Genomic DNA, 12976 nt, shown 5'->3' with positions numbered 1-12976 from the left:
TGTATAGAGCTGATTATACTCTTTTCCTTCTAACAAAATGATTTGTAAACGAGGTAGTCATTGCATAGGTGTGGTAACTTTAATACAAATATTAAGTTTGCTTTTGTTCAAATTTATTTGTCTTATCTTTTATTTGTTTTATTATTTTTTGAATTTAGGGCTCTGATGTGAATTTTGGGACAAAAACTGAATTTCGGTCCAAAAATTGAATTTCGGGCCAAAAATTGAATTTCGGGCTTTTATAATTTCGGGCTGCCCGAAATGAGCCCTGCACGTTTAAGCAATTACGGGCCGGGCCGTGGGCCGAGGGCTAGGCCCATAGGCCGGCCCGGCACGGCCCGAAATTCAAACGGGCCGGGCCGGCCCGAAATTCAAACAATACGGGCCTTTTCGGGCTTGGGCCGGGCCGGGCCGGGTGGCCCGAATGTACACCTATAGTTCCCGGGTTGATTTTGCTGCAATGGCGGTCAGATGGGGGATTCCTGCATTGATCTTCCTAGAAATTGTAGGGGGTTTTCTGAAGCTAGTGGAACTTTGTAAAGGCCTCGTAGTGTTACCTTGCCTTGCCTCCTTGGTAGAGGTGTATGAGATTCATGACCCCTTGGCAGATGGGTAACATGACTTGTGGGTACAGGGTACAACCTCTGCAGAGTGTAAAACTAGTATACTAGCCGTGGTCGTGGTCATGAGCAGCTCAGGACTCTCGCATGATTAAATTATGGAACTAAATTCAATTTATCATTTGTTTTGCATGTGATTTGTTATTAATTTTGTTCTATTTTTATTTTGGTATGGTATTCACTTACATCTAGTAATTGCTAATAAAATTTGACCAACTATCAAAAGCAATGCTCAACTTTAACCCCTATTATTGATCAATCTTACACTTCACATGAACTCTCGCCTTTGGTGAGTTCATGCACATTATTCCCCACAACTTGTTGAGCTATGATCTTTTGTGGGCTCACACTTGCGATATATAAACCCCCACAGAAGAAGAACAGGTGGTTCAAGAGGAGTCGTATAACGAGGAGTACGACTTGATCTAGGTGGTCTCTCCTAGTGGACTTTATGACGCCAAGGATGGACATTAGTTCGCTTTATATTTATCTTTTATTTGTAAGACTTCCGCTATGTATAATTACTTTTATGATATTGTGGCATTTATCTCTATACACTCTGTTAATAATGAGGATTACATATTGTTATTATAAGTGTTGTTTTTCTTTGACGCACATATGAGACGCACCCGACTTTATCCCTTAAATCCGGGTGTGACACTGTGAAAATAGCTGCTGTGGGTTGTGAGCTGCGGAAAAAGCTGTTGTGGGCTGTCATCTGTGGGAAAAGTTGTTGTGGGTTGTGAGCTGTTAAAAAGCTAAAAGTGTTTTATGGAAACCACTAAAATCCGTTAAAAGTTCTTTGATATATGTTTTCACAGTTCCATACGAAAGCCACTAAAAGCAAGTCTAGTGATGCTTTGAGTTTTGCACTGCGAGAAAATCAATTTTTAGAAAAAGCTGCTTTCTGGATCCAGCCATTTGGTTTGGATTTTGGCTTTTAGGGGGCAAAAGGCAAAGCCAAAAGCCAAACCAAACACACCCTAAGTCACTAACATTTAGTGACAAACACACACTATAAGGGCATGTTTGGTTCGCTGCCTAATTTGCCACATTTTTGTGCCTAAGGTTAGCTCTTCAATTTAAACGACCAACCTTATGCAAAGTGTGGCATAGCTAGCCATAAATAGGGATGACAACGGGTACATACCCGTCGAGTAATACCATTCCATACCCTATCCATAAAAAAAATCTACACGTTGGGTTACCTATATATGCTCGCGGGTATAAAATCTTACCCATACCCGGCTCCGCGCGAGTATTTTTACCCGTCGGATAACCCATACTCGCTAGAAAAGTCTTAAATTCCAATATATCAACCACTCAAAATTATTAAATAAACATAAAAAACAACTTCAACTTCACATATAACAAATCATATAACAAACCATATGATTACATAACGTGATATCTAGACAACTGATAGCTAGAGAAGAGTTTTATTTTAGCTACGATGGACTCTATTAGATGGTTATAGTGGTATTGATGCCGATATATTTTACTCATGGGTAGACGGGTATGGGTTGGTACTACCCGTACCCGTCTACCCAACGGGTATATGTTTTTACCCATTTAACATACCCGTGGGTAGAGAAATCATTCCGTACATGTCTTCATATCAGGTAAAACCCGTCGGATATTCAGGTTTCAGGTACCCATTGTTATCTCTAGCCACAAACTAAACAAGTCCTAAGCCTATCATTATGTGGCGTAATTGTCTAGCTTTTAGGGGTGGGCGTTCGGATTACCCGAAAAATTCGGGTCGGGTAATTTGGGTTTTGAGAATCGATACCCGAAATTACAACGGGTTTTGCAATACCCGAAAAATCGGGTACCCGGAATTTCGGGTTCGGGTATTCCCGAACTATTGTGTCGGCTTCATAAAAACACATACACCCTATTAGATTAGTATAAAAATATAGTTTGAATAATGATATACATGGACATATAAAACACAAGCAATCTACAATCACAAGTTATGCACACTTACACATAATTATAGATGTACAAATTAATAATTAAGTATGATATGAGTACATGACACATGAAAGTTCGGGTAATTCGGGTATTTTGGGTACCCGATTGTGATACCCGAATTACCCGAAATAAATTCTGGTTTTGTAAGTTGCTACCCGAAATTCCCGAACAAAATTCGGGTTTCGGGTATTTCGGGTTCAGGTATTCCGGGTTCGGGTTTCGGATTACGGGTCCTTTATCCAAAGCCGGTATTGTTTTCGCAGATAAAGGATTGTTATCACCATTGTTTTTTTTCTTGGTTAAGCAATTAGGGAGTAGTGCGATAAAAAAGAAAATACTAATACGCTTGGCAGTATCTGTATGGCTACATGAAATGCTATAACCTAAGTAGACTATCTCTAACAATTTATTTATAATATCTTATTTTAAACTTTACTTTACAAATACTATAATTAAATATTTTATATGACTATATGCACGATCCGCTGCTATAGTCTTAACCAACACAAAATATTCCGCTTAGATTTTCTTGTTTATTTACATTCTATAAAGCGAAAGGTGTTTTTAATAAGAAATACTGGCATTCCTGAAAAAATCCACTAGAAAGTAGAAAACGAGACAAGATCATAACTTAAATTTCATTATTAAAGAATACTACGGAGTATATGGACAACACTGAGGCTCGGAATCATCATCATTAATTAAAGCGTGCAGCCTAATCGATGATCTGTTTTGACACTGAGACAGTCAGACAGAGACCCGCAGGCCTGCAAGCACCGAGCAGCATCGCCCATCCGGCCATCCCCCATCCCGCATCCAAGGCCTGCCTCGCCTGCTCGTTCGACCTCAACCAAACAGACCCGCAGTGCGTTCGCCCCTTACCTTTTTCTTGTCCCTTTCACGGTTTCACCCCGCGTTCGCTCTCTCTCCCGTGGCGACGACTGGGCGGCCGCCGCAGCCGCCCTAGCCCGGTGCGGCTCTTCGTCGGGTCCTTCGCCGGCGACGGGCACCTACCAGGTATGTCCATCCTTCTCTGCCCGTCCTGCTGTGCGAAATCGAGCACCAAACCCTAAGTGAACCTACCTGCCTATCTGTACCCAGATCTGATCTAATTACAACTGCACACATGTATTATACCTACTGATTTCGATTTTTTATTGCAAAAATTATCGGGTGTACATGTGTACACCCATATCCTTTACTGGGTCCGCCCTGTATATCCATGGCAGGATGAAGACGAGGATAGTGTACTCCAGGGAGTTTCTGCTGTCGCTTGGCGAGTTGGAGCATTGCAAGAAGCTGCCCCCTGACTTTGATGCAGCGCTGCTTAGGTCATTTTTGCCTTGTTTTCTGCTGCTTAGGCCTTTTGCCCAGTGGCCAATGGGATTTCTACTGCTTAGGCCTTGTCTTCTACTGCTTAGGCCTTTTTCTTCTCCAACAGTGAGCTGCAGGAGCTGTCAGCGGGTGTGCTTGAGAGAAACAAGGGCTACTACAACACATCCCAGGGACGGCCAGATGGGTCGGTGGGATATACTTACTCTTCTCGTGGTGGGAACACTGGAGGGAGGTGGGATACTCGCTCATCTGGATCAAGTGATCGGGATGGGGAACCTGATCGTGAGTCTCAGACACAGGGTAAAATTACTCTTCTGTTTGTGTAATGTTTTGCATTAGTCATTACGTTCTTAAAGTTGGCAGTCTATGATTTACTGGTTTAATTGGTTCTCTGTGGCCATTTTGCCTATGAGGCTATGGTATGATATTCATTGTATTGTGGACTTGACTTTCAGATAGTCTATACAAGTACATGAGTGCATTGATTTCACCAATAGTAGACCGAGGGAGTTGGAGAACAATCATCTGCATGGTCATTGCTAATGAATCATGCACATTTACTTCCTGCTGCCCATCCTGTTTATGGGCATATTAGGAAAGTGGGTTGCTTATTTTATGCTGTGGGGTTACTAATGGTGCCATGCAGCAGGGCGTGGTGCAAACCAGTACAGACGCAATTGGCAGAACACGGAGCATGATGGCCTACTTGGCCGTGGTGGTTTCCCTAGGCCATCAGGATATACTGGGCAGTTGTCATCAAAGGATCATGGCAATGCGCCTCAGCTAAACAGGACATCAGAACGCTACCAGCCACCACGTCCTTACAAGGTTGGTGCCTGCATGCATGTACCCTGTCTTCCTTTCACCATCTTAGTGATTGGCGATCTTTAGAATTTTCATAAGTACCTCTCACATTAATTACAGGCTGCTCCTTTTTCACGGAAAGACATTGACTCGATTAATGATGAGACATTCGGGTCTTCTGAATTATCAAATGAGGATAGAGCAGAAGAAGAAAGGAAGCGGAGGGGTCAGATTTTCTTACTGCAACATAAAACACCCTTTTCTTTCCCCACTCCAATCATCTATGCTGTCTCACATTGCCCTATATGCAGCATCTTTTGAGTTGATGAGAAAAGAGCAACATAAAGCAGTGCTAGGAAAGAAGAGTGGTCCTGATATCCTGAAGGAGAATCCCAGTGATGATATATTTTCAAAGTTACAGACATCTACTGCAAAGGCAAATGCCAAAACTAAAAACGAGAAGTTAGATGGTTCTGTAGTATCCTCATATCAGGAAGATACCACTAAACCATCTTCAGTTCTACTAGCTCCTGCAGCCAGGCCGCTTGTCCCGCCGGGTTTTGCAAATGCATTCGCTGACAAGAAGCTTCAGTCACAGTCGTCTAACATCACACATGAGCCGAAGGTGTGTATCTAGATGCCGTTTCAATAGATAATAGAATGACAGCAATTACACACAAAATCTCCTACCTTACAATCCTTGATACCTTTTCAGAAATTGTTGTGTTCATTGAAGATAGAACCTTCAGTTCTTCAGTTCTTCTCTCCAATAGAATCATTTCCTTACGAAAAGAGGGATAACCCCACCAATGCTGTAGTGATACTTAATTTGTTTCTACTTTGTAGTGTCATAATGCTACTACTGAAGCTAACATGTTGACTATTGCATGGCTTGGGGGTCAGCTAGAGGATGACCAGTCAGCAACAGGGTTCACATCTGAAAGTAAAGAGAAGGGAGTTTCTGGTAACGATGCTACTATGGGTCCAAAGCACACGCTTCCACCTGGTAGTGTTACCTCTTCAGCTGAATTGGCTTCTAGCGTTCTGAAAGGGAGCGAGGATTGGGATGCTGATGTAATGGATAAGTATTCTATTGGAAAAGAAGGCAAATCTAAAAATATTGATCCAGTTAGGAAGGATGATTCAGTAGCAATCTTAGAACAGTTCTTTGGCAATGTTTTATCGAAAAGCGGCAGCAACCTACCAACTTATGTTGAGGTACAACAAGAAATCCTTTTTTTTTGGCCCTGCTTGTTCTTAGTTTCTTAACTGTGTAGAAGCCTCAAATCTGTATTTATGGTTCCATTTATATAAGCTATATAATATGCAACATTGTCTAACCAGATCTATTCACTACTAACGTGATGCGAACTTGTACCTTCACAAGTTTATCTGATTTTTTTTTCAAACTTCATTTAACTAAACACAATTAGGTCTTGAATTTTGTTTGTTTACTTCTATAATTCAATTATTCTTATTTATAATAAAGATGAGAGTTGAAAGTTGATAATTTTATTTAAGAGTAAATTTTATTTAAGTGTGTCTCTTAAAGGCTCAATCTCTGTTTGTGTCTCCGTTACGTCCAAATGGACCCACATAGACTTGGTAAGATGTCTTCTTCTTCCTCGAGCCAACACACGGAAAAGAACACACGTCAGAAGCTTGCCGGTGACAACCAGCAGCTCCTTATGCCCCAGAAAATCCTACGGAAGCGGAAGTCCAATTCCCACGTGCATGATCCAACAGCAGTAATAAAATAACTTGTACAAGATGCAAATAACTAGCAAGGGCCACAGGCTTGAAAAGCAGCGCCGGTAAAAAGCAAGATCGAGGAACTGACAAACGAAGCTGGCGATGAGGGACACGTCCACGACGTTCTCGACCTTCAGGTTCAGGTTGGCGAACCCGGTGAGGCAGCGCATCTTGCGCGCGATGAACTTGGCCTGCTGCACGTCCACACCAGCACCTGGAGCGCGACCATCTGCTGCGGGGAGGGGGGGGGGGCTTCTGTTGAAATTCCTGTCCCCATCGTGCTCCACGCCGACAAACGAACGGGTCGCGGCTGGTGCTTTACTCAGCAGAGGAGGCAGCACGGGAGCAGGAGGGGCATCGGCGGCGGCGTCTAGAAAATGAACGGGAGAGATGGGAGGACATGTGGAAGAAAGACATGACATGTGGGACCCACATGACATAGAAACATGGAAACGATGAGACACGATGTATCGGGTCTGTTTCGACTGATTGTGACTTAAATGAGACCCAAACAGAGAATATGACCTTAATAGACACACTTTAAAAGTTTATGGACCGGGTTGACACACCTGCGCAAGTTAAGGGACCAGAAATGCATTTTACTCTTTATTTAAAGTGTCCATCTTTGTTGTCTTGTGTGTTGACATGACAGCTTTCTACGTTATTGATTTACTAGTTCAGATGGCCTTCTATACACGTTATAATCTGTTAGACTTTAATAGCATGTGCTGAGTTACAATTTAGAAATGACATTTTTTTGTTTTCTAGTTTTTGCCATGTAGTGGCAGGGTGGTCTGAATAAAAGAAAACCCCAGTTTTGTTTGACATTGAAATATCTGAAAAGAAGGAAATCTCCAATTTAGTTTGGAATTGAATTTGAATTAGAGTTACATGGGTCATATGCTTATTATTTCTTTTGCATGTTATGCAGAACCAGCCATTGAAAACTGATGATGACATGATCACTTCTGTGCCAGAATCATCCAAATTTGCTCATTGGTTTCTTGATGAAGGTAATACTATTTCATAAATTTTACTATCTGATCCCATTATGCCCAACACCTGGTTATCTACTAGTATTGGCCTCTCGTTTGATCATCATGCCACAAGAACTTTTAAAGAAAGGACAGACCTGGTGCTGGCAGCTCCCACATGAGGGCTTGTTCGGTTGCTTGGGGATTGATGGGGATTAGGGATTTAATCCCCTTCAATCCACTTCTAACCGAACAAGCCCTGAGTGGGGTCTGAGGAATAAAACCGAGGCAAGTCTTACCACTGCATTTTTGCACAGAGGCTGCGTCGAACCTAGGCTCAGTGGGAAGACTTACAAGAAAAAAATTGAGGACATGTACCTCGTTGCTTCACAGCTTCCATTTGGTTGTCTGTTCTCTTACTGATTTACATCCTTGTATTTCCTGCAGACTTGAAACCTGCAGAAGACTTATCTTCAAAGAGCCTGCTCTCCATGATTGTCAAAAATGAAAATCCAGGTCTAGAAAATTTAAACCATACTCCTTTATCTGATGCTGCTGCCCAGAATTTATCCCCAAGAGCACCTATTGATAAACTTGATTCTGCATCAGAGCTTATCTCATTTACATCCTCTACGCCTGCCAATGGAGTTCTTGAACAATGCATCCATTCTGATGTTCCAGAGGCAGTTCCTATTATGACATGTGAGGATCTTGAGCAGACGATGTTAGCACAGGTTAGCAATAGCAGCTCAACTCAGATAAATGCTACAAAGGAGCAACTGACTGTTATGGATGAACCAGTTGCCATGCAGAAAGTAACTGTAGATAATCATGCATCACAACATCTTCTTTCATTGTTGCAAAAAGGAACAGATAATAAGGGAGCACCTTCCCTGGGTTTCCAGAGAGAATCAACTGATGAACCTCTGAGTGTTGACACAAATTTAATGGCAAATGGTGGAATATCTGGAAGTGATCCGGTTAACAGTGTTGAAAATGTTCCTACTTCTGGGAAGGACTTGACATTGGAAGCGTTATTCGGGGCTGCATTTATGAATGAGCTCCACTCGAAAGATGCACCAGTTTCTATTCGAGGAGCCACAACTGGTGGTCCTACTGAGTTTGCAGAGATGGGTAAAACTCTGTTGTCATCTAGCCATGAAGGATACTACCCTGTTGAACAGACCGTACACTTCAACAATACTAAAGATGCTGCTGTCCGTAGAGAACCAGGTATTGAGCATTCAGCAGTACCTGGTCTAAGTCAGGGGAGTGCTAGTTTTGACAAGAAAGGAATGGAAATTCATCTGCCTGAAGAAGATAATTTGTTTACCATGAGTGATTCTCTGCTTGGTCAAAATTCTGATATTTTGGCATCAGTAGGATCCAGCAGGGTTGAAGGGCTATTGCCTGAAAAGGCACTTGATAACCTCAGCTATAGGTTTCAAAGTCTTGTGCCTGGTGATGCAGAACACATTCAAGTATATGGTCCTGATGCACTTGGATCTCATCCTCGTGATTCTCAGAATATGTATCATCTTCTACAGGGTAGGCCTCCTATGATAGCACCTCACCCTATGATGGATCACATTGTTAATAGGAAACAGCCAGCTCCATTTGATATGGCACAGTCGATACACCATGATTCTCACCGTTCTTTCCCATCTAATGTGAATCATATGCAACATAATCTTCATGGGCCAGGGGTCCCTCACTTGGACCCTGCTGGACATATTATGCGACAACACATGTCCATGCCTGGAAGATTTCCTCCAGAAGGCTTGCCAAGAGGTGTCCCTCCATCTCAGCCTGTGCATCACATGGCTGGTTATAGACCTGAAATGGGTAATGTAAATAATTTCCATATGCACCCTCGCCAGCCCAACTATGGAGAATTTGGATTGATGATGCCAGGCAAGTCTCAATTGTCCTAATTCTATTTGTTCTATTAACTGGCAGATTACTTTGTCATTATTTGCAAGTTCAGACATGCCATAGTGCCAGACTTTCTATCGGTGGCACTGTTAACTTATCATACTCCCTCCGTCCCAAAATATAGTTCTTTCTAGCTCACTTTTTTTTTCTGTCCACATTCTTTTAAATGATAATTAATATAGATATACATGTAAACTGCGTTCATATGTTACTTAATAAATGTGTGATTAGTCTAAAAAAATTATATTTTAGGATGGAGGGAGTACTGGTTTTGCATATCTGATATCCCTGATCATAGGGCGCAAAACTTTACTTGTTAACATTGACTAACAATTCTCCTAATCGAAGTTAGTTCGCGCAATTTGGTTTCCATGATACCATTCTGCTTATTTTGGAGATTAAGAATTTAGTTTGGAGTTGGGCTGACATCTCCATGATACCACCTGTATCTTAAACTTACTATCAATGAGACAGTTTTTTGTTTGGACTTATCCTTGTTCTGTTTGATACATTCAACTCTGTCTTCTGCAATTTTAAATATGCTTCTTTACTAATCTATTAGGTTTTTTTTTTGCTACCATCACTGTTAGGCCCATCAGGTCCAGAGGTGAGGGGCAATCATCCAGAGGCGTTCGAAAGGTTGATCCAGATGGAGATGTCAGCCAGATCGAAGCAACAGCAGGTGCACCACCCTGCAATGGCCGCTGGCCGTGTGCCTAGTGGGATGTACGGGCACGAGCTTGATGCGAAATTGAGATACAGATGATGGATGCCTGGATGCTTCACTCCGTACAGAGGACCTGGAGGTGTGGTTTGTTGTATGTGCGTGGTCACTCTTTGCCCAGACTGCTGTGTATTATTTCTGCTAACATGGTTTAGCATCAGCCGTCGGTCGCGACTGATTGGAGGCCTGCCTCACTTGTAGGGTTGTAGCATGTACATCTGAACGGGTGATGGAACGGAGTGGGTCTAAGATCTGTAGGAGCGGAAGTCTACCGGGAAAAGGGGTTATGGTGTGCTGAATGGAAGACGTGGCGTCGACGTCTTAGCAGCCACATGTGTAATGACGTTTTCTGTCTACTGTTTCTGACGACTATGCAGTTTCCATTTTGTATAAGCTCTGTTATGCAAAAGGAAAAAAAAAGAAGAAAAAAAACTGAGTCAGATTAACAGATTGGCGACAGTGTCCGCTTGACCCTATATCTTCAACTTGTTTGAAAGGAAATGACCACGCGTCATGCCGAGACGTTTGTAGCTGATAGCACTGTTTGAGACGTTTTGCTGAACGGAAAGGCTGCTGCCTCCAGGTTTTTTTTGCTCATCCTAGCGAAATTGAGTTGTTTCGCCCACGAGAAATACAGAACAGATACTGGGCACTGGCCCTGGTTACCCAACAGCTCAGGGACTTTGGGAACACGGTATTTCTTAGTTCCAAAAGACGTTTGAGAGCACATATAAGAACTCGGTATTTTAAGCTATGATTTTGCGGATATCATGGTATATTTGGGATACGTAGCTACGATCTTTTCTTCTCTTACACTACAACTAAAATACTATGTCTTCAAACATGTGTTAGATTGAACTGATTTAAAATATACTATAGTTATATCATGTCATACATTGAACTGTAGTATTATAAACTATTGTTTTAAGAAACAAAGTTTCTAAACAGGCCCTCAAGCATCAATCATGTACTCCATTCCAAAATAATTGTACTTTTTTTTATAATAGCTCTGATCTTTCCACCATTCGTAAAAATGCACTTATTTACTTACTTGAGACGGATGGAGTTACTTTATTTTTGGGAGCGAGTAACGTGTTTCCGTTAGTTTAGTTTGTGCAACATGGAATGGCGCAGTACAATACAACATCTCTGTTCTTGATCAACCCCACCACCATTAAGCATGTGTCTGCGGGTGTATATTTGCTACACTGCAGGTTTGTTTGAGTATACTCGGATTCAACTCATTTCATGGGTGTTGAAGTAGATTGATATATAGTTAATTTTCTATCCTAATCTACTCCAATACATATTGAATGAAGTAGATACAAGTGCAGCCAAACATTGTCTTAATGTTTAACTTTGTTTGATATGTGTATGTCTATACAAATCATTTGAGACTTATGTCGCTGAGTTTGTCACTGGACGATGATGTTTAGTTCCGTTGTAAAGTGGATGTAAAGATTAAGATAGATAATGAACTGCACTTGTTTCTTTGTAACCTCAAACCCTTCCTGTAGGGGCTCTAGCCCCTCTAGTTTCATAAAAAAACTGAATGGACCAGTTGGTGTCCATTTGGGAAGTTGGTGGATTTACCTAAACAATAATTAGACTATCTCCAGCAGCTTACCCATATCTATCACTATATTCAAACCACACTTTGCGAACAGTGCAGTCTACAATGCAAAACATTGTTTTGGGTAAGTTGCTGCACACAGTCTTATTCGATTAGATGGATATCGGTGTTCTGAAAACACCGGCTAGTAATCCTAAGTGCTATGCACGTATAGTGCGGATGGTGTGCGAGAGGGACACAAAACTTTTATACTGGTTCGGACGGAACGTTCCTACGTCTAATTGGTTAACTTGCGCACACTGCACTATGTCTGCAACGAGGGTGGATTACAAACTTTGGTTGAGGGAGAGCTCGATGCCCAAGCCTCTGATATGGAGTGTGAATAGAGCGAAGTGCTCGGTGCAGTTACAAGTGTTGGCTACTCATACAGACTTGTTGCTCGTGTCCCTCGATCGTGGTCCTCTCAATCCTTTTGTAGGCTATGGAGAGGGGTGGCCTTATTACATGTGTCTACCGTTCGGACCGGGAAGATGAGAGTACGGTTTGTTGTATCGCCATGTCGTACTCCAAGGTTCTTGTTGCCCAATAGGCTTCTTCGGCTAACACCGTCCCATCACGTTGTTGTTCCCATGCACACCACAAGTCGTGTACCCATCTGTCATGGGGTCATGAATCCCATACACTTCTACCGAGGAGGCGAGGTAGGGTAGCACTACGATCTAAGTATTGATAACATTTTACAATCTCGTCACCTCACCTCTACTCGTAGCAATACATACAATCAAGTAAATAATGTATATGATAACATTTTACCAAAGCATAAGAACAAACTACGTAACAATATTCTACGCGTCGCTATGAGATCGTAGGTTCAAGAACCATTAAAATCAGAGTTAAAACGAAAAATTTATAGATAAAACGGTATTTTAGGCGCAAGAAATCTAATAGATGCGATCTAAAAGATAATGCATTTAAATTAAGCAGGTATTAAATTAAAATATTTGAGTTGGTATTAATCATTAACAATTATTTATAAAATGCGTATTAGATTAACTAGATTATCTAGCTAATTAACATTAATTAATTAATTAATTAATTGAAACATGTGGCATGATTAAAACAATGTTATTACTACAAACACAAAAAATAATATGAACCTAACACAACTTGAACAGATTAAAATAAATTATTTGACCTAGAAGATATCACAGTTTTAATAAATTAGTAGGGCTGCACAGAAATAGGATGACATGACGGTGGGAAAGGTTTGTTTACAAATGCA

The 12976-nt window shown here is 41.5% G+C and overlaps 1 protein-coding gene across 50 annotated transcripts; it reads left to right on the top strand.

Moving 5' to 3' along the window:
- The first annotated feature begins 3298 nt into the window (after positions 1-3298).
- On the top strand, positions 3299-10592 carry LOC100217186 (uncharacterized). Of its 50 annotated transcripts, none has more exons than XR_004852413.1 (12): positions 3299-3614; positions 3827-3928; positions 4039-4232; positions 4582-4760; positions 4857-4962; positions 5048-5361; positions 5640-5954; positions 7420-7501; positions 7910-7978; positions 8072-9376; positions 9997-10219; positions 10323-10592. XR_004852413.1 is itself a non-coding variant. In XM_035962127.1 (12 exons), the coding sequence occupies exons 2-11, from the start codon at positions 3828-3830 to the stop codon at positions 10161-10163; spliced, it is 2841 nt and encodes a 946-aa protein (XP_035818020.1). In that variant the 5' UTR covers positions 3299-3614; position 3827; the 3' UTR covers positions 10164-10203; positions 10323-10592. The 50 variants fall into 50 exon arrangements, 34 of the variants coding, with proteins under 34 accessions (XP_035818020.1, XP_035818019.1, XP_020399113.1 ...); XR_004852412.1 differs by having other exon boundaries at positions 9988-10219; XR_004852411.1 differs by having other exon boundaries at positions 4579-4760; positions 9988-10219.
- Positions 10593-12976: the final 2384 nt, after the last annotated feature.

The sequence above is a fragment of the Zea mays genome, chromosome 9, assembly GCF_902167145.1.
Source record: "Zea mays cultivar B73 chromosome 9, Zm-B73-REFERENCE-NAM-5.0, whole genome shotgun sequence".
NCBI lineage: Eukaryota > Viridiplantae > Streptophyta > Magnoliopsida > Poales > Poaceae > Zea > Zea mays.
Note: the sequence above shows the minus strand (reverse complement) of the source record. Positions and strands in the feature narration are given on the sequence as shown.

Bases quoted from the DNA above. Each gene is read 5' to 3' on its own strand.
- LOC100217186 (XM_020543514.3), top strand. From the start codon at position 3,777: ATGTGTACACCCATATCCTTTACTGGGTCCGCCCTGTATATCCATGGC. The intron at 3,929-4,038 runs GTCATTTTTGCC...CTTCTCCAACAG, and splicing joins TTTGATGCAGCGCTGCTTAG to TGAGCTGCAGGAGCTGTCAG. The intron at 4,761-4,856 runs GTTGGTGCCTGC...CATTAATTACAG, and splicing joins AGCCACCACGTCCTTACAAG to GCTGCTCCTTTTTCACGGAA.